The 23,027-nt window shown below is 45.5% G+C and overlaps 1 protein-coding gene across 1 annotated transcript in view; it reads right to left on the bottom strand.

The window, feature by feature from the left end:
- DENND1A (DENN domain containing 1A) overlaps positions 1 to 23,027 on the bottom strand; it is a 296,658-nt gene that overhangs the window by 131,384 nt on the left and 142,247 nt on the right. Inside the window, exons 6-7 of the mRNA XM_084820777.1 lie at positions 3,775 to 3,844; positions 2,522 to 2,602 (exon numbers count right to left, since the gene is read on the bottom strand). Coding sequence (XP_084676903.1) covers positions 2,522 to 2,602; positions 3,775 to 3,844 — 151 coding nt within the window. The remainder of the gene's footprint in view (positions 1 to 2,521; positions 2,603 to 3,774; positions 3,845 to 23,027) is intronic.

The following is a 23,027-nucleotide window of genomic DNA, read 5'->3' as shown; positions in this document are numbered from 1 at the left end:
TGCTCTGGGCTCCCTTGGTCGTCTTCTGAGCTCATTTCAAGGGCTGGTTCTCATCCACAAGGCCTCAAACAATAGAAGAGTCCTCAATCCTCAGAGGCCGACTCTTCCCCTGTGTGCCAACATGACCTCAGCAGCAAGCCAAAAGTGCCCCCTATTAGTTACGCTATCCAGACACCCTGTTTTAGCAGCATGGACACTCCAAGGGGAATTCCCAGGGGCTGTCCAGTTTCATAGAATGATAGAATCATAGAATAGTAGGGTTGGAAGGGGCCTACAAGGCCATTGAGTCCAACCCCCTTCTCAATGAAGGAATCCAAGTCAGAGCATCCCTGACAGATGGTTGTCCAGCCTCATCTTGAATGCCTCCAGTGTGGGAAAGCCCACTACCTCCCTAGGTCATTGGCGCCACTGTCGTATTGCTCTAACACTGTCGTATTGCTCTAACAGTCAGAAAGTTTTTCCTGATGTTACGCTGGAATCTGGCTTCCTGTCACTTGCGTCCATTATTCTGTGTCCTGCATTCTGGGATGATCGAGAAGAGATCCTGGCCTTCCTCTCTGTGACAGCCTTTCAAGTACTTGAAGAATGCTATCCTATCTCCCCTCAGTCTTCTCTTCTCAAGGCTAAACATGCCCAATTCTTTCAGTCTCTCTTCATAGGGCTTTGTTTCCAGTCCGCTGATCATCTTGGTTGCCCTCCTCTGAAACCTCTCCAGTTTGTCTGCATCCTTCTTAAAGTGTAGTGCCCAGAACCGGACACAGTACTCCAGATGAGGCCTAACCAGTGCTGAGTAGAGGGGAACTAGTACTTCCCGGGATTTGGAAGCTATGCTTCTATTAATGCAGCCCAAAAGAGCATTGGCCTTTTTTGCAGCCACAGCACATTGTTGGCTCATATTCAGCTTGTGATCGACAACAATTCCAAGATCCTTCTCGCTTGTAGTGTTGTTGAGCCACGTATCCCCCATCCTGTACCTGTGCATCTGGGTTCTTTTTCCTAGGTGCAGAACTTGGCATTTATCCCTGTTAAATGTCATTCTGTTGTTTTCTGCCCAGCACTCCAGTCTATCAATATCACTTTGAATTTTGTTTCTGTCTTCCAAAGTATTAGCTATCCCGCCCAATTTTGTGTCATCTGCAAATTTGATCAGCATTCCCTGCACCTCCTCCTTCAAGTCATTAATAACAATGTTGAAGAGCACTGGGCCCAGGACTGAGCCCTGCGGTACCCCGCTCGTTACCTCTCCCCAGTTTGAGAAGATCCCATTGATAAGCACTCTTTGAGTCTGATTCTGTAGCCAACTGTGGATCCACCAGATCGTTGTTTCATCTAGCCCACTTTGAGCTAATTTGCTCATCAGGAGATCATGGGGCACTTTGTCAAAAGCTTTGCTGAAGTCGAGGTATATGATGTCTACAGCGTTCCCACAGTCCACAAGGGAGGTTACTTGATCAAAAAATGAGATCAGATTCATCTGGCGGGATTTGTTCTTGACAAATCCATGTTGGCTTCGAGTAATCACTGCATTGTTTTCGAGGTGCTTACAGACTGATTGCTTTATCATCTGCTCCAGAATTTTCCCAGGGATTGATGTCAGACTGACTGGGCTGTAGTTACCAGGTTCCTCCTTTTTACTCTTTTTGAAGATAGGGACAACATTAGCCCTCCTCCAGTCATCTGGCACTTCCTCTGTCCTCCATGATTTCTCAAAGAGAATAGACAGTGGTTCTGAGAGTTCTTCTGCCAGTTCCTTTATTACTCTAGGATGCAGTTCATCCTAGGATGCAGTTTCTTTCCTCTTTGGACACTCATTCAAGCAGGGGTGGGCAACTTCCCTCAGGTCGAGGGCCATGTTGCATGGGTGGATGGGGCTGCACAGCCACACATGCACACACCCATGCCCACCCAATTGTACTGCAGATTGCTGGTATGGGGGTGATGTTAAAGCCTTCCCACGTTGCAGCAACACAAGCTGAAGATCTCTGGAGCTGGGGGAGGCTTTAACCCCCCACCATCCCAATGATATTGAATAGTATTGCTAGGATGAAGGTTAAAGTCTCCCTCCCATCATAGTGATGCTGGTGAAGACTGCTGCGATGGGGAGGAGGTTTTAACCCCAGCATTAAAAGGTCAAGCAGGTTTTGAAAGTGTGGACACATTTCTCTCTCTCTCTTCAGACGCACAACCTGCAAGCTGAGGACTTTAATTGCTACCTGTGGTTTTAGCCTTTCCACTGGATGTGGCTGTTTATTTTGTCACCTGTTCTGCTTTTTTTTGAGGATTACTAGAAACATACTTTTAAAAATACACACCCAGTAAACATTAATGGGTTGAGAGGGGAGGAGAAGACAAGCAGCAGCCTCGTGCTTCCTATTTGACTTAAAGCACAATCCTATACATGCCTCTTCATAAATACGTCCCACTAAGTTCAACAGCACTTGCTCCCATGTAAGCAGGTATAGGGCTGTAGCCTTAGAGAAGTACATGTTCCCCATTTCCTTATATTAGGTGTGGTACTTACCACACTGAGATGAACAGATGTGGTTGGCTCAGGGATCGGTAGCTTATAAAGTGTTTCTAGGAGTTCATACCATTGGCTATCCTGGGAAAAAAAAGTAGAAGGTTACTTCCATTGAGCAGGTGGTTTTCCTCAATGCTGCTGTGATCCATGAGAGAGGACTGTCTCTCTCAATCTCTGTCCCCCTCTCTCTCATGACTGAGAAATAGAACCCAGGACTTGGGTTCAGGACAGAACCCAGGACCCAGGCATGCAGATAGGAACAGGCTTGGATTCTCAATTGTTGAGAATCCACGTAGGTCCAATTGTTGGACCTACGTGGGACGTAGGTCCAGCTCCCACCCCAATGGTGTCCCCAAGTGCACTCCTGTACTTTTCCCCACTGGAGCAAATAACTACTATTCACTTCATTTGGGGACATGTCAAAGTCAAAACGTGCCCTTCCCAACAGAGATTGCACAAGGGGCTGCTATAATGTGTCTCCAAAGTCTCAGACACATTACTGCCACCCCCCTGGAACTTTTGCAAGGTATAAACCCTCTCTCCATACATGAACTACATGTTATTTTGCTAGTAAGTAATAGTATAACTTTGCAGTACCAGGAGCTAAGATACAAGCATACATGGATGCAAGGGACCGGTGTGAAGAATGGTTGAAACCACAGATTTAGGGAATAATTCCATTTCAATACAAGCACAGCAGGAGAAAGTAAAACCACTTGTGAAGCACCACACACAGCATCCAACACAGAGGCTTTACATACTCTGTGAAACTTTGAGAAATCTACTAGGGCTTCCTCCTGCGTAACACATTCTCTGGGCCAATTCAGATGTGAAGCTCCAATGAGCATTTCCCATATTTAAATTGGGAAAGGACAAGAAGATGTCAATGAATGGATTACAATTTTACTCATTTTGTTGGGGGAGCAGGGAGTTTGATTACTACCCCAATGTGTGGGCCAGAAGTCCACATAAAAATAATTTTTTCTTCTTCCCTGTGAACGGCATACTTTTCGTTTCTCACGTCTGAACCTGGAAAACAGAGTTGAAACAGACTGCATCCTTTATACATTCACACATGATATTTCATAGGTGTCCAACACGGTGACCAGGATGGAATATGACACACGACCAAGGCCTCAGATTTGCAAATTGATACAATTATTTGACAAATATACATGTACACTGTCTCTCTCTCTCATGCACACACATACATGGCCAGACACTTAGACATTGGGAGAGTTCTAGATGGTTACCTGGCCCTTCGCTGTATAGTCTGCCAAGATGTTGAGCAGTTTATAAAAGACTTCAAACCATGGGAGATAACTAAAAACAAACAAAACACAAGCTTAATAAAAAAAATTAAGAAAAGCATTGTTTTGCTTTAAAGAATGTCCGTAACAAATATAAAAAACCACTGCAGTGCTTGTCAGATGCAGAGCGCCTCAGTTGCCAGGTCTTTGGCACCACAACCGCTCTCTATATTCCACTGCATGTTAACCACTAATGTAAGATCAACTGTAACAGAGAGAGATTAATACCCTGAAAGTTCTGCCAAGAAGCGACTTGCCCTCCAGGGAAATGTCGATCCTTCAAAAACAAGGACTACCAGGGGTGTCTGCTGCAAGATCATTTTAATGGAGTTTTGTATCGGACTTCGACAGCGCGGTTTTTTGGTCAGCTGGTTTATTAAGCAACTCTACCAGGAATTCCGTTAGAACTACAGACAGTGGACAAGGAAGCCACGAGAATGCCTTAACCTCTTCTCACCAGGGAAGATGGGAGCGTTCAACTGCATCCAACAGACAAGGGATAAGGCTCTTCCACAGCACAGCTTCCTTTGTCAATGGCAGAGGAGTCACTGCTCCGACAGTCAGGCCACAGTAATAAATGAAGTGAGATGCAGCAGACGTGACAGATAGCGGGAACCGAGCACTGCGTTAACATTCGCATGCAGCTTGCAAAGGCTACAGTAAAATTTAAGTAGCTTATCAACCCTGTGCTGATAAAGAACTTAACTTTTCACATTCTATGACAGCATTATCATGTCTGTTAATACATTCCAAGCAGCTCCAGGGGCCATCGGCCACTGGCCCAGCAACAGACAACTACTACTTTAGAACAGAATCGCTGTGTTCGGCATCAGAATGTAAACATTCCGGAGGGATTAGAGGGACGATAAAGTTCCGCTTCCCATTTTTAAGTCTCATGAACCTCAATGGAGTTAAGAGCCACCATAAGAGCACAGAGAAAGAGAAGCCTCTTTGGAGCAGGAGCCTTGCTCAGAGATAAAGAAGAAATCTGGTAAACACACTCAAGCAGGAAAGAAAGAGGAACTGGAGGAGTGAAGGAATGGGCACAACATTTTTGCAAGCTGGATTATTATTTTTAAGACATCTGAGGGACATCCTATTGAATTATGTTCGAGTCTGGCTCAAGTCCTTTTCTATAGAGACATTACTTCAGAAATGGACTTCTTGTTTCACATTTTGGGTTTTTAATCAAAAATCTATTCCTTGTGTGCAGTTAAGAGACATTTCCAGAATTCCTGGTTCTAAAATGGGACATCCAAACTTGGGCATTATGGATACCGAGTTGTGGTATTTGAAGTCAAGCAGGGCTGCGACTCAGGCCTGAGAGCTGCTTTCAGTGTCACAAAGTACATTTCTATCAATGGTGCAGAGCCAGAAGTAAATTGCAAGATTTCTAAGCAAGTCTGAGTGCCGGCAACCCTTGGTGCTGAGAAGATAAAAATATTTGGATTTTAAAATTAAACATAGACCTGTTCAGAGCATTTCCCCAGCCCTGGAACAATTTTGAGCAAAGGTAGGACTACAGCTTTAAAACCAAAGTCTAATTTTATGCTATTTGCCCCTATCTCACCACTGAGGCCTGCAGAGTTTCCTTATGACCCACTGTGGAAGGTCTATGCCCAGCTTCCTGCAAAGATGATTTGGGACCCAAGCTCCATTTTAATTCCATCACACAAGAGTCAAGAAAAGAATTTACCAGAAGAAGCAACACAAAACAAGGGAGAAGGTGCCCACTGCAGTCCCATGCAGCTCCTAATATTTTTCTTTAAACTGCCTCCAGTATTTTACAGGAGACTAGCTGGACCAGTAAAAGTGATGGTTTCACTAGGTTTGTATTTCCTGTACAGCCAAACGTTTATCCTTTCACACCACTTTAATTGCTAAACCTGCTGGCTATGTTAGCTCATAAAGAAACAAAGGGAAGGAGATATTGTTTACTGGATCTACATCTATTGTTGGAGGAATATGCAAGGTTTTCTTTTCAGTTTTTACAGGTAACACAGAAGTCTTCGAGGGGAAGAAAAAAACTTAGCTAAAAAACTAGCTAATTATCAGCTTTGTGGCGAGAGCTGGCTATAGATGGAATTTCCCACCTCATCCAGACACTTTCAATGGATAGTGGTTTATTCATAACGTTTTGGCTTCATCAACTATGTAATATCTAAAGACCACTGAGGGCTACAGTCTGGATGTGTCGAAACTGTATTAGAGCAGGGAGGGGTTCTGTCATGCCTACCTCGTTTTTTAAAAATCCTGAATTATCCATCACACTTGAAATCAGCTCTTCCCTTCAAGGACCTATAGGTGATGTAAAGGAGGTTATCCTGCAAAAAAGCTGGTTGAGGTAGGTTAGGAGGCTGAGAGGCAGTGACTGGCCGAAGGTTAGCCTCGTGGATTTGAACACAGACACCCTCCCCCCAACAAGTCGCATCTGACCTTCTCCTCATGCCAACATGCCTCCCCTCACTCATTTTGCTTGGAGGAGAAGGATCTTTCAAAAGATATCCCATATTTATATGGTAAAGTCATCATCACACTCTGGGATGGTTCCATCACAACGTGGATGCTGTCTTGTACATCATTGGCCAATTGAACATGCATATGTATAGCCAGCTGCTTGCAAGAGAAGTATAGCCCCCAGAAGCCTGGGATGTGTGTTGTTGTTGTTGTTGTTGTTGTTATGAGAGCCAGTTGTGGTGTAGTGTCAGACTGGGACTCGGGAGATCTAGGTTCTACTCCCCATTCTGCCATGAAGCTCACTGGGTGTCTTTGAACCAGTCACTGACTTTCAGCCTAACCTACCTCAAAGGGTTGTTGTGAGGATAAAATAGAGAGGAGGAGGACCACATAAGCCACCTTGGGTTCCTTGCGAGAGAAAAATTTATTTAATAATAAATTAAATGAAACAAATAAAAATTATTACTATTTATTTAGTAGAATTGTATCCCACTTTTCAACTAGAATCTTCAAAGTGGCTTACAATATTTATAAAATACAACAGATACAACAAGAGCAAAAAAACAAGACTGAACAATGCATCCAGCCCCACTTGAGCAGGAGTCAGCCTCTGATGTTCTTTCCCACAGGGAAGTTGATGTCAGTTAACTCTGGGGGCAGTCCAACTGAAGCAGGTCCTGACCTTCCCTTTGTCTGCTCATGTCTCCCTCACCCCTTCTTCCTTCTCACAGGGAAGCTGAGAATACAAGAAACCCCATGAAAAAGGAGACGATAAAGGGAGAACACAGAATAAAGAATTATGGGAACTGTAGTTTTTGTGGTGAGCGTATGTAAAGGCAGAAAAAAGGGAACAGCATGCTAAACTGCTTTCGACAGAGCTTGATGTTTCAGAGCACTAAGCAGGGATTCCTGCTGAAAGTTAATTCTCCACTCCCAAAGCCCCAATAAAATTAAAACCTTAGTAGGAGACTACTGCAGTAATCCAAGCACCCAAGATGGAAAAAAGGAGTATAATTTCCTTCCATTAAGTGCACTTGTACGTTATTTCCCCTGTTTACATTACTAATCTTACCCTCTACTTCCAAGGCTCATCACATTCTAAGTGTCATCCCTTGGCCTACATGATGTTTAGAATAATGCTGCTGCTGTATCAGGATTTCTGGTTGTAGAAAGGATACTGTCAGCATGCGATAGGGAATTAGTCTGCTTGGTGCTTTTATAGTCTAAAGGTGGCATCGATGCAACACATCCCCTTCAGGCACCTTTGCTACCTGGGGAATAGAACTGGATCTTGCACAGACAAGGGACATTAAACTTCCAGAAAAAATGGAACTTTGCAGTTTCAAACAGGCGGTTTATTAACAAAACAGCCGACAGAACTACTGGCACACGCAGAAGGACTAACTAAAGTCAGTACATCTGATAAAAGGTTTCAATGCTCAGCCTATGGTTTTCTCTAAGGTGTAAATATCAAAATGTACTAGAGTGCGCCTTCGGGGAGCTGGGCTCAGTTTGCTAAGCAACCATGTGCAGCTCCCTTTTCACCAAATAGGCTCTCACAACTGCAAGAGAATTCCCAGGGGGGTCTGTGTTGCCCTTTCATCTGGGGAGAGAACGCAGCAGACGCTCTGCCTGGAGCAGTTATCTGGAGACGTGGGCCAATTTCAATGCATGAGGAAGCCCCACAGGGAAAGGGGGGGGGGGAGATATCTTTTTGCTGGCTTCTCCATGTCCAGCCAGAACTCATGGTAAAAACCAACTCCAAACTGGCCCCACAAATGAACTCTGGCAGTTGCAATAGGACAATATAGTTACCCCTCAATTAATGTGGTGGATGAAATCAATCCCAAAGCAGAATGATGCTTTGGGTGGGGGACTGTTTACACAACAGGCCAACTGTCTAATTCAGGAAGAAGCAAAGGCAAGGTTGAGGGTTCACCAGTGAAGGGATGAGAGTTTCAGCAACCAGCAGCAACATGGAAGAGACACCAGCCTTTACCCTGCTGCTCAGACATTAAAACACAACCGTCTTCTATGAGCATATTTCGAACAGTGAGTCAATCACCTTATTTAGCAGTTTACTTTTCTAAATATTTTTAGAAGATGCTTCAGTACAGAAAAACATTGATCATGTTTGTGTCCTGCCCTACCTCTGTGGAGTCAAAGCAGTATATGTGGAGCTATGCAATTTTATCCTGCAGTTAAGATGAGGGAGAGTTTCATGACAAAGCATTTGCACCCAAGCCAATCCTCCATCCTCAGTACTAGACTAGCTCCCAGAAACAATGGTCAAAGTATTTCTCAGTTGTACAACACTATAAGTTATCTGCTCAACTAAGGCTCTACTTGTGCCACAATCCCACAGAAGTGGGGTGAAAGTCAGCGTAGAAGTAAACATTCAGAGTACTTCAGATTTCTCTTCCTTTTTAGAAATTTATATTCCTTATGGATACAAATATATGCTTGAAAGGACATGAGGAAGTCTGAAAAACTAGATGGGGTAGCAGAATAAGATCTCTAGTGACCTGGGGGTACATAACTGTATGACTCCTTGCAAACTATGCAGAATAGTAAAACCTGCAGAATGAAGTATTATTATTATTATTATTATTATTATTATTAAATTTATTAATCGCCCATCTGGCTGGTCACCCAGCCACTCTGGGCGATGTACAACATACAATAAAAACAGTTTAAAACAATACAATTCTACAATAAAAACATTTTCTAAAATACCCTAACCCACCCCAAATGCCTGCCTGAACAACAATGTTTTTAATGCACGACGGAAGCTCATTAAAGAGGAGGCATGACGGAGTTCCCTAGGGAGGGAGTTCCACAGAGTGGGGGCCACCACAGAAAAGGCCCTCTCCCTCGTCCCCACCAGTCTAGCTGTCCTAGCTGATGGGACAGAGAGAAGGCCATCCAAGGCTGATCTTGTTAAGCGGCCTGTCTGGTGCTGCTGGAGGCGCTCCTTAAGATAGGCTGGGCCGGAACCATATAGGGTTTTAAAGGTCAAAACCAACACCTTGAATTTGGCCCGGAAAACAACTGGTAACCAGTGCAACTCCTTCAGCACTGGAGTGATGTGATCTCGCCGGCGGCTGCCTTTAATCAGGCGAGCCGCCGCGTTCTGTACCAGCTGCAGTTTCCGAACCGTCTTCAAGGGTAACCCCACGTAGAGCGCATTACAGTAGTCTAAACGAGAGGAGACCAGGGCATGTACTACCGATGGGAGCAGATGGTCGTGCCAAGCAGGGTAAATTTTGCAAATCTTTTTCATTTGCACAGGTTTATGTAAGCCACATGATCTAGGTCTTCTCAACGCAGAATCTAGGGCAGCTGGGCATGGAATTTAACCATTCTAGTGAAGAGCACTGGACAGCCTTGGGCTTCAGGGCACAGAGGTCACCTGACTTTAGAACTGGCAGCATATAGAGATGGTATAGAAGGAATTTTCCCTCTCCTGACCACCCTGGATATTTGACTGTGGAACACAGAGACCAACCTTCTTTCAGTGCTGAAGCAATATCCACACACAGATTATACTGCCAGCATAGTAGCAGTTCCAGGAGTATTGGAAAAGCTTCACATACCAGGGTGAAAAGGCAACCAAGCCCTACAAGATACCCCCTCTTGCCTTCTACTCTCTGTTAAAATGGAAGTGCACTATCCAACAGCCACCATTTTTTAATGTAACCTATGACCATCTGCAGTGAAATGAACAAGGCATTTAAAAATATGTATTCAGGCTAGCAGCTGCTCTTACAAAGGCGCTCCATGCAAAACATTTAAGAGCCACTACACAGTGGAAATACAATGAAATGCTGGGCTTTCCTGTTGCGAGCACCCAGAGGCATCTTAGTTCAATATCAGGGTCCCCCCAGCTCCCACACTGATACCATTTATGGACCTCTTGCAGAGCCCCAAGCCACAGCACAAAGCTGTGTGTCAGGCTGCATTGGGCTTGCCTACGTTCATCACATCCACCATGTTAATCCACAGCAACCAACTGCACAGAATTTCTTTCCTAGCTTCCACCCACACACTGCCTAACAAACTTTTAAAAGTTCACTTAACTTCTGCTAGCTGACTGGGAGGGGGGCGGGGGGGGGAAGAGAGAATTTATCTTGGGAAAGTCAGCCTGTCAGACTTACTTTACGTTTTTCCTTTTCAGAACACAGAGGCTGGATTTATAACCCCAACACCCTGCTCCGCATGGAACTGAAGTACCAAAAAACTAGTAGCGCGATCAGGGATTTATGGCGCATGGCTTGCTCATATTTAATTTGTAACCAAACACTTCCTCTTCCTCTTAGCTACCTCAGAACTTTTGATTAACTCTTGTTTTCACAGGTCAGAGGTTAAACAAAGGAAGGGAAGCACTCCATACTGAAACTGCCCAGAGCTCTGCCACAAAGATGTGGTGGGGGCTGGAACAACAATCATGTTCAAAGAACATTAAAATAAGTGATAGGCTAAATATTGTTCCAGATAGCTGATGTTCAAAGACTGCAGTGATCATAAATCAGAGTGTTATTGGAGGACCAGACACCTACATATGAACCTACGGATGCTGATGTTTCTCCTACACTGCAGTCAGCATCTCTTGCCAAGATGGGACAATACTGTCCAGAAAACAGGAGAAACCAATGCACCCACAGCCACCTCCTGTCCGTCCATCATAAAGTTTGTTGGGGTGCTACTTCACTCTCAGCAAGCAAACCAGCCACACGGCTGGAGCCAGGCCTGTCTGAAGGAAGCATGTTTGTTTGTCTTTAAAAAGAGTGGGCACCAAACCCCCTGCATTTTTAATGATCTAGTTAGGCCTGCCTTCACTCTGCTGTATGGGTCTCACACTACTTCATTCAGTAGCTCATGTACTGCTACAGGATTTTACGACTTCACGAGAGTAGCCATGTTTGTTGGGTTGTGTTAGGTGGGTGGTGTTGGATTTTTTTGGTGTTTTGTTATGTTTGCTACGAGAAAATAAGAATTCTATGGCACCTGAAAGGCTAGCAAGCTTACAGAGGCATGAGGTTTTGTGGGCAAAACCCATACTCTGTCATATGCGTAGATCAGACAGTGCATTCAGTGAAGAATGGTTTTGCCTATAAAAATTCCACACCATAATAAATGTTCCAGTCTAAACTGCCAAAGGGGTCGTTGTTGTTTTACCTTCTTTTAGCATACTGCACAGAAAAACACAAAGCATTGTGGGTTGGGCTGCACTGCCATCCATACGATGAAGCAGAGATTAAACCACCCTCAAAGAACTCACTGCTGTTTCCCAGATGAAAGTGCTGTACTGTAGCCAAGGGAGCTTCCTGCTGTCCCCCCGCCCTCCCTTAACACTCCACCAGCCATGCTTACCACATGGGAAGGAAGGATTCTCACTTCATCAAGGCCACACATTTTTCTGACTACCAGGAAGGAGAGGGAGAGAATAAAAAGGGATCCAGGTATAAGGAAGATATTGAACCCATTTGGATCAGGGAAGCAAGATAACCTTTTATCTCTAGCCAAGAAGAAAGGGAAAGGCAGAGGCAACGAGTTGGCAATGGAGCTGCTTGGTCAGGACAGCCGGACCGAAAGCACAACATGCACACATTTTGAGGTCTTTCCCGCTGACCTTTCAGCTCACTGAAGTGCAGAGGGAACATTAAAGGCTAAAAGAGCACATTAAAAAGAAGTTTTGGCATCCTCTGCATCCAATACACACTGCTGCCACTTTAGTGTATCTAAGTAAATTCTGTCCACAACATTCACTAGAAATGTCACCTACGTTCCATGGAGAAGGGCCATAGTTCACTGGCAGAGCAGACAGACCCAAGTTCAATCCCCAGTCTCTTTAGGTTGGGCTCTGGAAGACTCCTTTCTTAAACCCTGGAGAGCTGCTGTCAGTGTAGACAATACTGAGTGAGATGGACCGGTGTACAGCAGCTTCCTGCATAACCTATGTCAGAGGCAGAAAAGTTAGCACACTATCAGCAGAGGTTTACCTAAAGAGGGCTGAAAGGGTCTTGCTTTCTCCAATGCATTTTTAGGCTGCTCTCGTAAGAAGCCCCATATCATTCTCCATGCCCAACATATGCATATGGCAGAGAAGGGACAGGGGGATCATAGAGAGTGATCAGGGTAGCTTTGCAGCCAAGGGAAAATGGAGGACATCCTATTCTTCCAGGTGTCGCAAAGCTGGTAGAGACAAGAAGTGCCTGACTGAGGGCCAAACCAATCATGATGTCTGTCATGTGGTTTGCCCTTGTGTAGCTGATCCTTAAAAAAATAAACAGCTGGCAGAGAAGAAAAAAGTTGGATTGGGGCTGTGGCAAGAAAAGGGGGGCTTTAAGCCTTTGCCCCCACTGCAGTCTCAATCAGAATCCCCTGTCCACACCTGCTATTCACAATTGGCACCAATGGGAGCTTTCCTCCCACTGCAAATAGTAGGCAGGTGTGTGTGCACACATGCAATTCTGATCAGGACTGTGGCAGGGGCAAAGGCTCACAGCCCACACCCCGCACACCCAGTGATGACTATTTATTTTTTAAATATCTACAACTCAAGGGTAAACTATGCGAAAAAATCATATCTAGTATGGCTCTTAAGTAGCCAGAAAAATTTTAAGTATTGGGAAAATGTATACTTTGCTACGGCAAAAGGGTGTAAACTTAACGATTACCCTCAGAATTATTCCAGCCACATACAATGGCCCTGGGAGGTTAATAGAAATGTCCTTTATAATTATCCTTACAGACTTCATCAGGTGAGCTTTGTGGGGACAGGACTCCATTTCAAAGAGTGAACTGAAGGCAAAAAACAAAACAAAACCCGTACATCATAAATGTGTCAGCAGCAGTTTAAGCTGTTCCTCCATGAATGACTCTTTCAAGCTCAAAACGGCAAATAACTCCATATGCTTTGCTGGCGGAAGGTATGTGATCCATTGTTCTTTGCTAACTAATTGGACCAGACTTAATCCACCAAGATTTAGTACATACTAATAATAAAAAAGGATAGCCACAGTAATAAGAATCTAAAAATCTGTCATTAAGCAAACACACTGGAGCTAACACTTTATCTGTTACAAATGTCTGAGCTTAAGTTTTATTGGAATAAAAATGCTATGGCTCCCACCAGCCACAAATTAAAAGCTTTAAGTACTCACAAAGCAAACAAGGAACCTCGCAAGCCCCACAGGTCAGCTGCTCAACACTGAGCGCCCAGAGACAGGAGGCCATTGGGTCAAAATGCTCCAGGGACTACCTCCTCCTTGGGTCAACAAACTGTACAACTTTCTCAAAGGAGATAAGCCAAACGCTACCAGATGCATTTCTCCTGGCTAAAATATGGTGTGGGGCTGACATGGCACATGGTTACAGTTACACCAGGAATTACTACTGCCTATGCAAGACATAGTTTGGAGGATTTTACCCTTTGGCTTCTCTGGACAATCACTATCTGCCAAATATTCAAGGGATCGACATTAATTTACTAAGCATGAGATTTAAACAGAACCTCTGAATATTTCTCTGAATTCCAGATTCTGGGGACAAACAGCAGGAAAGGCAACCACCTCTGCACCCTTCTTGAGAGCATCCCAGGGCATCTGATAGGCCACTGCTGGAGACTGAATACTGGACTAGATGGGCCTCTGGTCTGATCCAGCAACAGGTCATTATACCCAGAGTTTAATCTGAGTCAGAGTTCACTGGGGGAATGCTTCGATGTGAAATAAAACAGCTGCTTTGGGTTTGGTGGTGGGGAGGGGAAGAAAGAGAGAAAAATGTCTCCTTTCTTTTTGCTTCCTCCTCTTCAAAGATAAGGAAGAGATCCACTCACATTTACATTTGGTTTCGCATAGAAGCAGAGAGGAAGACTTCAAGGCATTTGCTTCTGAAGCTGTTTGACAGCCTCTCTTGCTGAAAGAGCCGCATCGCTTTAAAAGGACTTGGGGTCACCCTAACACCACAACACACATCTTGCAATACATTATGCATCAAGCTTATTATGGTTATGTATTTCTCAAGCATCTAAAAATGTGCTCAGGACACCGGTGGCAGTAACTCTGCAGTTGCTAGTACTAGGGGCTGCCAGCAGTGCATACATGACCAAGGGCAGCATCCCAAGGGAACACAAGAGTTGGAGACAGAGCACAGGCAGCTATGTGGAAGAGCAGGGAGGGGACAGGGAGAAATACTTCCCATCAGGAGCCTCCTGAGACCTAGCTTGACCAGCTCCCTGGGGCTGGATATTCAAGCCTCAGAGCCTTCTTCAGCCACAGAAGGAAACAGGGGAGCGTGAAACATGCCCTGTAATGGACAGGCAGTATGAGACAGCCTCTAGACTGGCCAGGCCTAGTATAAAGAGTAGGTGCCTGACTTTCTGCAGACTTTGTTTACTCAACAGTGCAGGTTCCAGCTTCCTGCTTCTCCACACTCTCAAGCCCTAGATCAGGGGTGGGTAACTTCTGGCTCTCCCAATATTGTTGGACTGCAACTCCCATCATCCCTCACCCTTGGCTATGCTGGCTAGGTGCTGTAGTTCAACAATATCTGACAGGCCAAAAGTTGCCCACCCCTGCCCTGAACTCGGGTACAGACACCCAGAGTCCTGACTGGACACTGTATCCAACACCAGTTGAAGAATGGGCTATTGTATGCTGCTGCCCCTAAATGCACAGGCAAATGAGGGACAACTCATAACTCAGCAACAGTACACCTGCTTTACATGCCAAACATCCCAGGTTCAAACTCTGGCATCTCCAGTTAGAAAGTACTCAGGTAGCAGAGCTGGGAAGGGCCTTGGAGAGACGCTAACCAGTCAGGAATAGACAATACCAGGCTGTATGGACCAATGGTCTTCCTTGGGAGAAGGGTGATTTGTATGTTCATATAGGGCAGGGGTGAATAACTTGTGACCCTCCAGATGTTTTCACCAACAACTCCTATCATCCCCCACCATTGGCTATGGTTGATGGCAGACAACATACATCAGGAGAGGAGCGTTGCATGAGAGCACATCCTTAGAAGGAGCACAATTATTTCAGGGTGTTGGTTTTTAATGAACACATCACAACAGAACATAAGAAAACACACTGAAGGATTGCTATACAGTTCAGTGAGAAACAACATTTAAATATTAGCTGATCTCTGCCAATCTTTGAAGGAAGGAGTGTTGGGGGGGGGAGAAAAAGAAAATTCCCGCCACCCCCACCCCCCAAGCTGAAGCAGCTGTTTCTTCTCACATCAAGACATTCCTAATGAGTCGGAGGTTTGTATAATAAATATCCTTCCCTTTGAAATGTGAAGATTCCACCATTAACATCCCTTTGATTTTTTATTTTTAAAGAGCTCGTTAGAATGGCAGAGGGGTAGGCATGGGATCTTCTAAATCACAGAGGCTATCTCCCAGTACCAAGCACTCCCAAGGTCAGGTGTAACAAAGAGCTGGGTGCAAAAGCGCCCAGCAGGAGGGAGATGGTGGCTGCCTCACAACTGGGTTGCGGGGGGGGGGGGGATTTTGCTCACCTGGGAATCACAGGCCCAGTCTTCAACGCCTGCAAGCCTGTGTCCATGGCAGAACCACACAATCCCAGAGCATCTAATTTAGCAAGATTCAGAAAATCAAACCGGCTCATTTATTATCAAAAACAGGACAGCATCTTGGAGAATCTCATTGACAGAATGATCTCTAAAACGCTCAGTGCAACCTGGGGGTGGAGCTGCATTTTTATTCATGAAAATTTATTAGGCAGGGATTACACACCAACATAGGCAAATGGCTCTTCCTCCCCTCCCTCACAAATGTACCAGATGCCACATACATGACAGAAGAACGACAATTTTGCAGGTGGGGGGAGGGGTGGGGGGAAGAGGCAGGTCTATTTTGATGCAATTGCCTTATTGCTCATTCTGCTATTTTTCAGATTAGTACAAAGCTCTGTGGCATGTCCACAAAGTAGCCAGGAGGCATGCTCAAATACAGTGGAACCAAAGCTATTTGCCTTTGGGGGGACTGTCTGCAGTGTTGAAAAATGCCTCTCTCTGCATATTTACTTACCCACCCGCCCAAAGAGTTTTTCTGTTCCGCTTGCCAATTTTTTCACCTGTTCATTCCTACTGCCATTTCCTGCTCTATCTCACTCATTTCCTCTCAGTGACATCATCAGTTGGTGAAATCTGAGTCCTCTCAGAGTCACTGCCACTCAAGAGTAGACAATACCGGTCTTGATAAACGAACAGTCTGACCTGGGATTAAGGAGCTTCCTACACTCCTAAATCTGAATAGTTACATGGTCTTCAATTGGCTGGGATACCCATCTGAATATCCCAGGAAGAAGAAAGCAGGAATAAAGCTATGGGGGCAGAGTGAAATATCCAAGAGGCAGCTGAAACTTGGGTAAACAATGATACCAACCATTTAAAGGTGTAAAAATTCACACTAGTTATAGCCCCCCCAAATTAAAACTGGAGAATATTTGGTGCACCCCTAGACCCAAAACACAACCAGTAGGTTTAGAATCATAAACCTGGAAGGGACTGTGGAGGTCATCTAGTCCAACCTCCTGCTCAATGCAGGATCTGAGATGCAGGATGCAGCTAACAGCATCCCTGAGAGATGGCCCTCCAGTCTCTGCTGAGATACCTCCAGCTAAGAAAATGGAAGGCAGATTTAAATCCATCCCCACCCTAGCCACTCTACATTTTGGCCTAAGCATGCCATGTCTGTACTTGAATGAAGCCTGTAAGCACCTATGTCTCTACATGAGCTCACAGTGGGGAGATTTGTACCATCTTTTTTGGTAGTTGCTGGAAATTACTTGCATGTTAATTCCCATGTCTGCCACTTGCGATAAGCACACTCCCTTTTCCTTGCCAACCCTCCTGCCTACCACAAACGTGTGCAAACACCTTTTGCAGTTCAGCCCATTGTTAATTCTCTGTTCTATGCTTCTAGATTCTTGGTCCATTATAGTGACACATTCTCACACTTGCAAGCTTAAGTAACGCGGGCATACACGCACACACGCGCGCACACACACAATCACCATAGCAACAACTATGCATGTTGATGAGATGCTGGCTCGCCTACCACAGAACAAACCAACAAGGTTCCTTGCGACATAAGCCCTTATTGTTCCATTTCTACCATGCGGGGAATTCAACCTCAGCCACAACAATCAGAACCAGATTCGTTAGAGAGGGGGGAATGGCCCTACGCACAGCCAGCCTGTCCTCCTTTGAAGAAAGAGGCCCCCTGAAGCCTTTGCCTCCTGGCTTTCATGGCCTCCGCCAGTTCTCTTCACCAAGGTCCTTTTGAGGAATGCCCAGTTGATCTTTCCATGCAGCTCAGTTTGTTTAGTTGCAGAGTCCCAAGAGACTTCCCTTAAACGTCTATAGTCAGAGCATGCAGCCCCAAAGGCTGCATCAAAGACAAGATGTGACCCCAGATTTTAAAAGAACGTGGCCGGAAACAAGCACTCTCGCATCTCATTTTATGTATCCCACTTGCATTTCTTAAGGAACACATACACACTCACCCACACCTGCCTGAAGAATTATAAACCTGCCATACAAATTGAGCCTTTCAGAAAAGAAGTGAGCACGTCAGGACCAACGTTTATAGCACACAAAGCAACACTAACACGAGAAAACTCCTATTGCAAAGTAAGTCTGGCAGCGTTAAGCTGATGTGTAAACCACTTTAGATCTAGGCACTTGAGAAATGTGAATTAAAAAAAAAGATCTTAGGACTGAGCTGAAATGACTCCCTCCCCATTGTCCCATTCGCAGGTGATGAAACAGGGGGCAAGGATCAATATGTGATGCTGCAGCATTGGTCCAAGCGGAATTGTGGGGGGAAATGATGATCGTCCACCATCAGGTCAGGAGGAGCATGACACCCACCATGATATAGATAGTGGAAAAATAAGGGGAGCTGGATGGGGGGAGGCAGTTTCATTCCCAACTCTCCCTCCCAAAATTCAAGCCAAATACTGAGGCCCTATACTGAGTTAGACCATTGGTCCATCTAGTTTAGCACTGTCTACACCAGGGGTGGGCAGCCTGTGGCCCTCCAGATGTTAAGAACATAAGAAGGGCCTTGCTGGATCACACCAAGGGTCCCTCTAGTCCAGCATTCTGTTCACACAGTGGCCAACCAGCTGCCCATGGGAACCCACAAGTAGGACACAGTGCAACAGCACCCTCCCACCCATGTTCCCCAGCAACTGGTGTACATAGGTATACTGCCCCTGATACTGGAAGTATTGTTGGACTTCAGTTCCCATCAGCCCTAGCCAGTGGTGAAGGCTGATGGGAATTGCAGCCCAACAACATCTGGAAGGCCCCCTTTCCTGACCTACACTGATTGGCAGCAGCTCTGTAGGGTTTCAGACAGGGGTCTTTCCCAGCCTGAGCTGGGAGATGCCAAGCATAGAAAGGGGGACCTTTTGCATGTAAAGCATGTGTTCTTCCACTGAGTTATGGTTCATCCCTGAAGAACTAAAGGCCCTTCTCAGCATAGAATTTTTGACTCAGTCGTGGTATGATACCAGCAACTACCACAAACAGCACAGAAGAGCAGAGGGACAATCACAATAGGTGGGGAGATTAAAAGAGAGCCTCTACATCAGGGGAGGGCAGACTTCAGGCTTGTGGGATCTACTTGATTTTTAATAGATCGCCCCAAGATCTGCCAACCACAGCCTGATGCAAGACAAGGCACGTAGAATTAAAAGAATTCTGAGCCCAGAAATTTGTTTTGAGTGCCTAAACTGAATGGAGCTGACAGTCCTTCCAGTCATGGTTACCCCAAGCCTTTCTTATTTCAGTGGTATAATCTGGGAGGGTATGTGTCATTTGTTGCTACTCTTGTTAAAAAAAAATTGGGAATCAGAAATCCTTGCTGATCGACTACAGATCACTCAGAGATCTAGCAGTAGATCGAGATCTACCTTCTGCCCACCCCTGCTCTGTGTAAAGCTTTTCTTTCCTGGGGCTTAAAAACCAGTGATCTTTGGTATTCTCTCCCTACCACTTTTATTTCAAATAAAAATTCACAGTCCTAATTTGGCACACCCATCAACCCTGACAGCTGGGTATTATCTAATCAGTGCAGTTCAGCAAACAGATGAAGGGAAGGAAGGAAGGAAGGAAGGAAGGAAGGAAGGAAGGAAAGAAAGAAAGAAGAGAGTAGAGATGTCCTCCCATACTCTGAACCTTCCGTTTAAGATCCCACTGCAGCCTGTGCATGCCTGGACATGGCCCAGGCACCATCTCAGGAGGGACCTCCATGGCAGCCGGATGCTTCTTAAAGATGGAAGGCTGCTGCTCCCTGTACAATAAAACAGATCCCTCATGACTGCAAGAGACTTTTGAAGTTCAGGCTGTTCCTCTCCACGCTGTGACTCAGCAGGCAGGAAGGTTCCTGTACATCGAAGCAACACTTAGGAAAAGGTAGCTCTGAACTAGTTTGCCCATTTGACTGCGAAGCATTTGGGTTGGGCTAGGGGTGGGAGAAGAGAAGGAGTGCAGTTTTACAGTTCCTCCAAGCTCCGTTAATGTCCATGAAAATAGGTGGGAGCCCCAATAAACTCCAGAGCACAGTGGCGCTGCCTCCCTGCCCTCCTCCATAGCCAGAGCTGTAAAAGCTCTTTCAATTTTCTTGGTCTGAAAGTAAAAGGAGGCTGTTCTAAGGCAAACATAGTGGAGAATAAAGGTTGGGGGTAGGGTGGGGGCTTCGTGACACCTAATAAAGGTAGAGACAGAGGACTAGAAATGAAAGTCTGTTTGCATTTACCAAGCAAACGCTGACTATTAAGAGTACAAAGACGTCTCTAATAAAAGCAATGAAGGGCAGCCCCTCTGGCAAAGGGGGGAGCTGGGAGCACATTTGGCAAGAAGATGGAGATGCTGGTATTTGTGCAATGTGGTCAGCAGAGGAGAAGATGCGAAACTTATCAAGGGCAACTGGACCTTCTTGAGCTTTGGAAGGCAAAAGTGATTTTATTCTGCTCTGTGCCAATAGGAGCACTTTGAACTGTTTTTGTGGCCAGGCCAGTATGAAGTGAATGCTCAATGTATGGGCAGAATACACTGATACTTCCATCATACTCCTGGAAGTCCTACTGCCCCATAGATAGCTCACCTCATATGGCCTTCCCAATCCTAGCCTCTACCTATTGCCCCCACCTCCTTTTTCTGAACAGTGGCTGCCAGTACCTCCATTCCAACTGCAATTAGTGAGGATCACTCACCCCAAAATGTAATTCACAAAATGCCCGATGCCCTCAACAACCCGATGAAAGATACCATGCAGCTTGGTACCCCAAACTCAAGTTATCAGTGTCAAGGCAAATAAATGCTCCACATAACGCCAATGAGCTCCGACAGTGGAGACTTGGGGAGACAAGTGCTGAATACTGCAAGTCCATTACTGGCCAAAGGCATTCAGTGGGACACAAATTTGACCTGGACATCTCCTGCCTATAATGTATTTAAACTGTCATCCACAAGAGAACCATTGCGAGAACCATTAAAAGTCTGCTTGGGTAGTGCTTCATCCTCCCCTGCTTGATTGAATAGAAAGAATTTGCCAACCACTATAAAGAGTGCAGGAGGAAAACATAAGAATTCCAAAAGCAGTAAGGAACCCAGGATATTAAACACAGGTGCACAGACATCCAAGGAGAGCCACAGATGAACTTTAACAGTGACAGAGGCCAGCTTGTGTCTTAGTGGTTTGTTCCAAAATGGCCCAGGCTCTACATCTCTTTTTGTTGACACCAACACTATTGTCTAAGCCAGGGGTGGGCAACCAGTGAGCTAAATTTGTCCCCTTTAAGCTTCCATTATGGTTTACTGCCAAAGCCACCGAGGTTTTTGCCATCGTGCCACCAAATTTCAGCGGTGCAGCTGCAAGAGTGCAGCCTGCTTGGGGGGGGGGCGGAAAGTGGTCCCAGACCCCCAAATTTCCCCAACCCTGAAGTGAAGGTCTGAGGGGGAGGTCAGCAGCCCAGAAACATGATGCTCCAATATTCCTCTTGGACAAAACACAGCCATTTTTTATTTTTTCCTTCCACAAACATGCATATGCTCAGTAAGAAATTGTACCCAGAGGAGGAAAGTTTTCAGATGCTTCAGAGACTAAGAAGCTAACTCCCTTCACAAGGGAGGAGACAGGGCAATGCTAAATTTGAGCTCATTTGTGCTTTCACAGCCCTCCCTACATTGCCAGGCTTCAGCCCCATGGTAGAGCTCACTTGTCCTTCTTGTGTATGTCAGCAGTTTGGGGAGGGGCCATAGCTCAGTGGGAGACCCCTTGCTTTGCATTCAGAAGGTCCCAAGGTTCAATTCCTGGCATCTCTAGGTAGGGCTGGAAAAATTCTGGACTGAAACCTTGGAGAGCTGCTGCCTGTCAGTGTTGACCACAGTGAGCAGAATCATGAAGATGCAGAAGTGGCTGCTTTAAGAAAACATTCCCTCCTCGCCGGCCTCGGGAGCCAACTATGCGCAGAATGGCTGACAAGCGGCTTATACATCCATGTGGAATAATTTATTCCAGTCCATCAAGCAGTTAGGAAGCCTGCTTGCTGTCAGTTCCACTGTGATGGGCAGGTGTTCACAACGAGATACCATGTTGCTGCCATCATTCTTAGGAACAACAAATGGCACGTGCTAAGACTCATATTAATTTTAAGAGAAAAGAAGGGGGAGGGGAGAGATGCAAACACTGGTTACAGCAGGGGTGTTGAAACTCTTTCAGCCTGAGGGACAAATTCCATTTTGGAGAAGCTCTCAGGGACAACATTCCAGTGATGGGTGGGCTGAAGGCAATAATGGTGAAGCCGAAGGCAAAAGGGGTGGGGCCAAAAATACCAGCATATTATAGTTTAAAGCTGTTACTACCAGTAATTCAGCCTTTGGAAAGGCATTTCAACCTTTAAGAATGGGGGGAAAACTGCACAAAAATGAGGAAACCACCAAATGATCGGTGGTCAAGAGAAAAAGAGATGTAGCCATTTGGGAATCCCTGGCGGGCGCCAGTGAGGCTTATTTCCCCTTGTGTGATCAAAAAATGTGCCGGGGAGGTTTGCATAATTACCCTCACTGGCACAGCTTGCTGTGTTGTGTGAAGCCGATGACGGTGGCTTGTTGTCCTGGTTGTTTACAAGCCATCCCAGAACCCCACAACAGCCCATGGCTATGCCAGTGAGGGTAATTATGCAAATCCCCCTGGCACATGTGTGAGGGGAAATAAGCCACCGTGGCTTATATCCCCCTCTGTGATGGTGCAAATCTGATCTCTTTACCAGACAGCAACAAAATAAGCCCCTGCTCCCCTCCCTCAGCTCCAAAAGTTTGGATATTTGGAATGGACTGCGCTTGACCACCTACAGAGGCCCAACAAAAGGTCAGGAACAGTGCGATCCTAAGCATTCTTACTAACTCCATATAAAAACAGTTCCACTGATTTTAATAGGGTGTACTCTACGTAAGTATGCTTAAGGCTGCACACTTACGTAGGAGTAAGCCCCACTGAACATGCCAGGACTTACTTCTGGGTAAACATGAATAGAAGGGAAGCCGGGGAGGTTCTTGGCGACCACAAGCTTTGCCTTGTGTACTAAGACCAAAGTGTGTGGATCTCTGCACAGACACACAGCACAAACTGAGCTTCCACAATATCATGAAATGCTTGTAAATATTCTGACTGCTCAGAATGAGAACTGTCAGCA

Source organism: Heloderma suspectum, chromosome 14 (assembly GCF_057233095.1).
Source record: "Heloderma suspectum isolate Gila_16-S chromosome 14, 16-S_ref, whole genome shotgun sequence".
In the NCBI taxonomy this organism is placed as follows: Eukaryota; Metazoa; Chordata; class Lepidosauria; order Squamata; family Helodermatidae; genus Heloderma; species Heloderma suspectum.
Note: the sequence above shows the minus strand (reverse complement) of the source record. Positions and strands in the feature narration are given on the sequence as shown.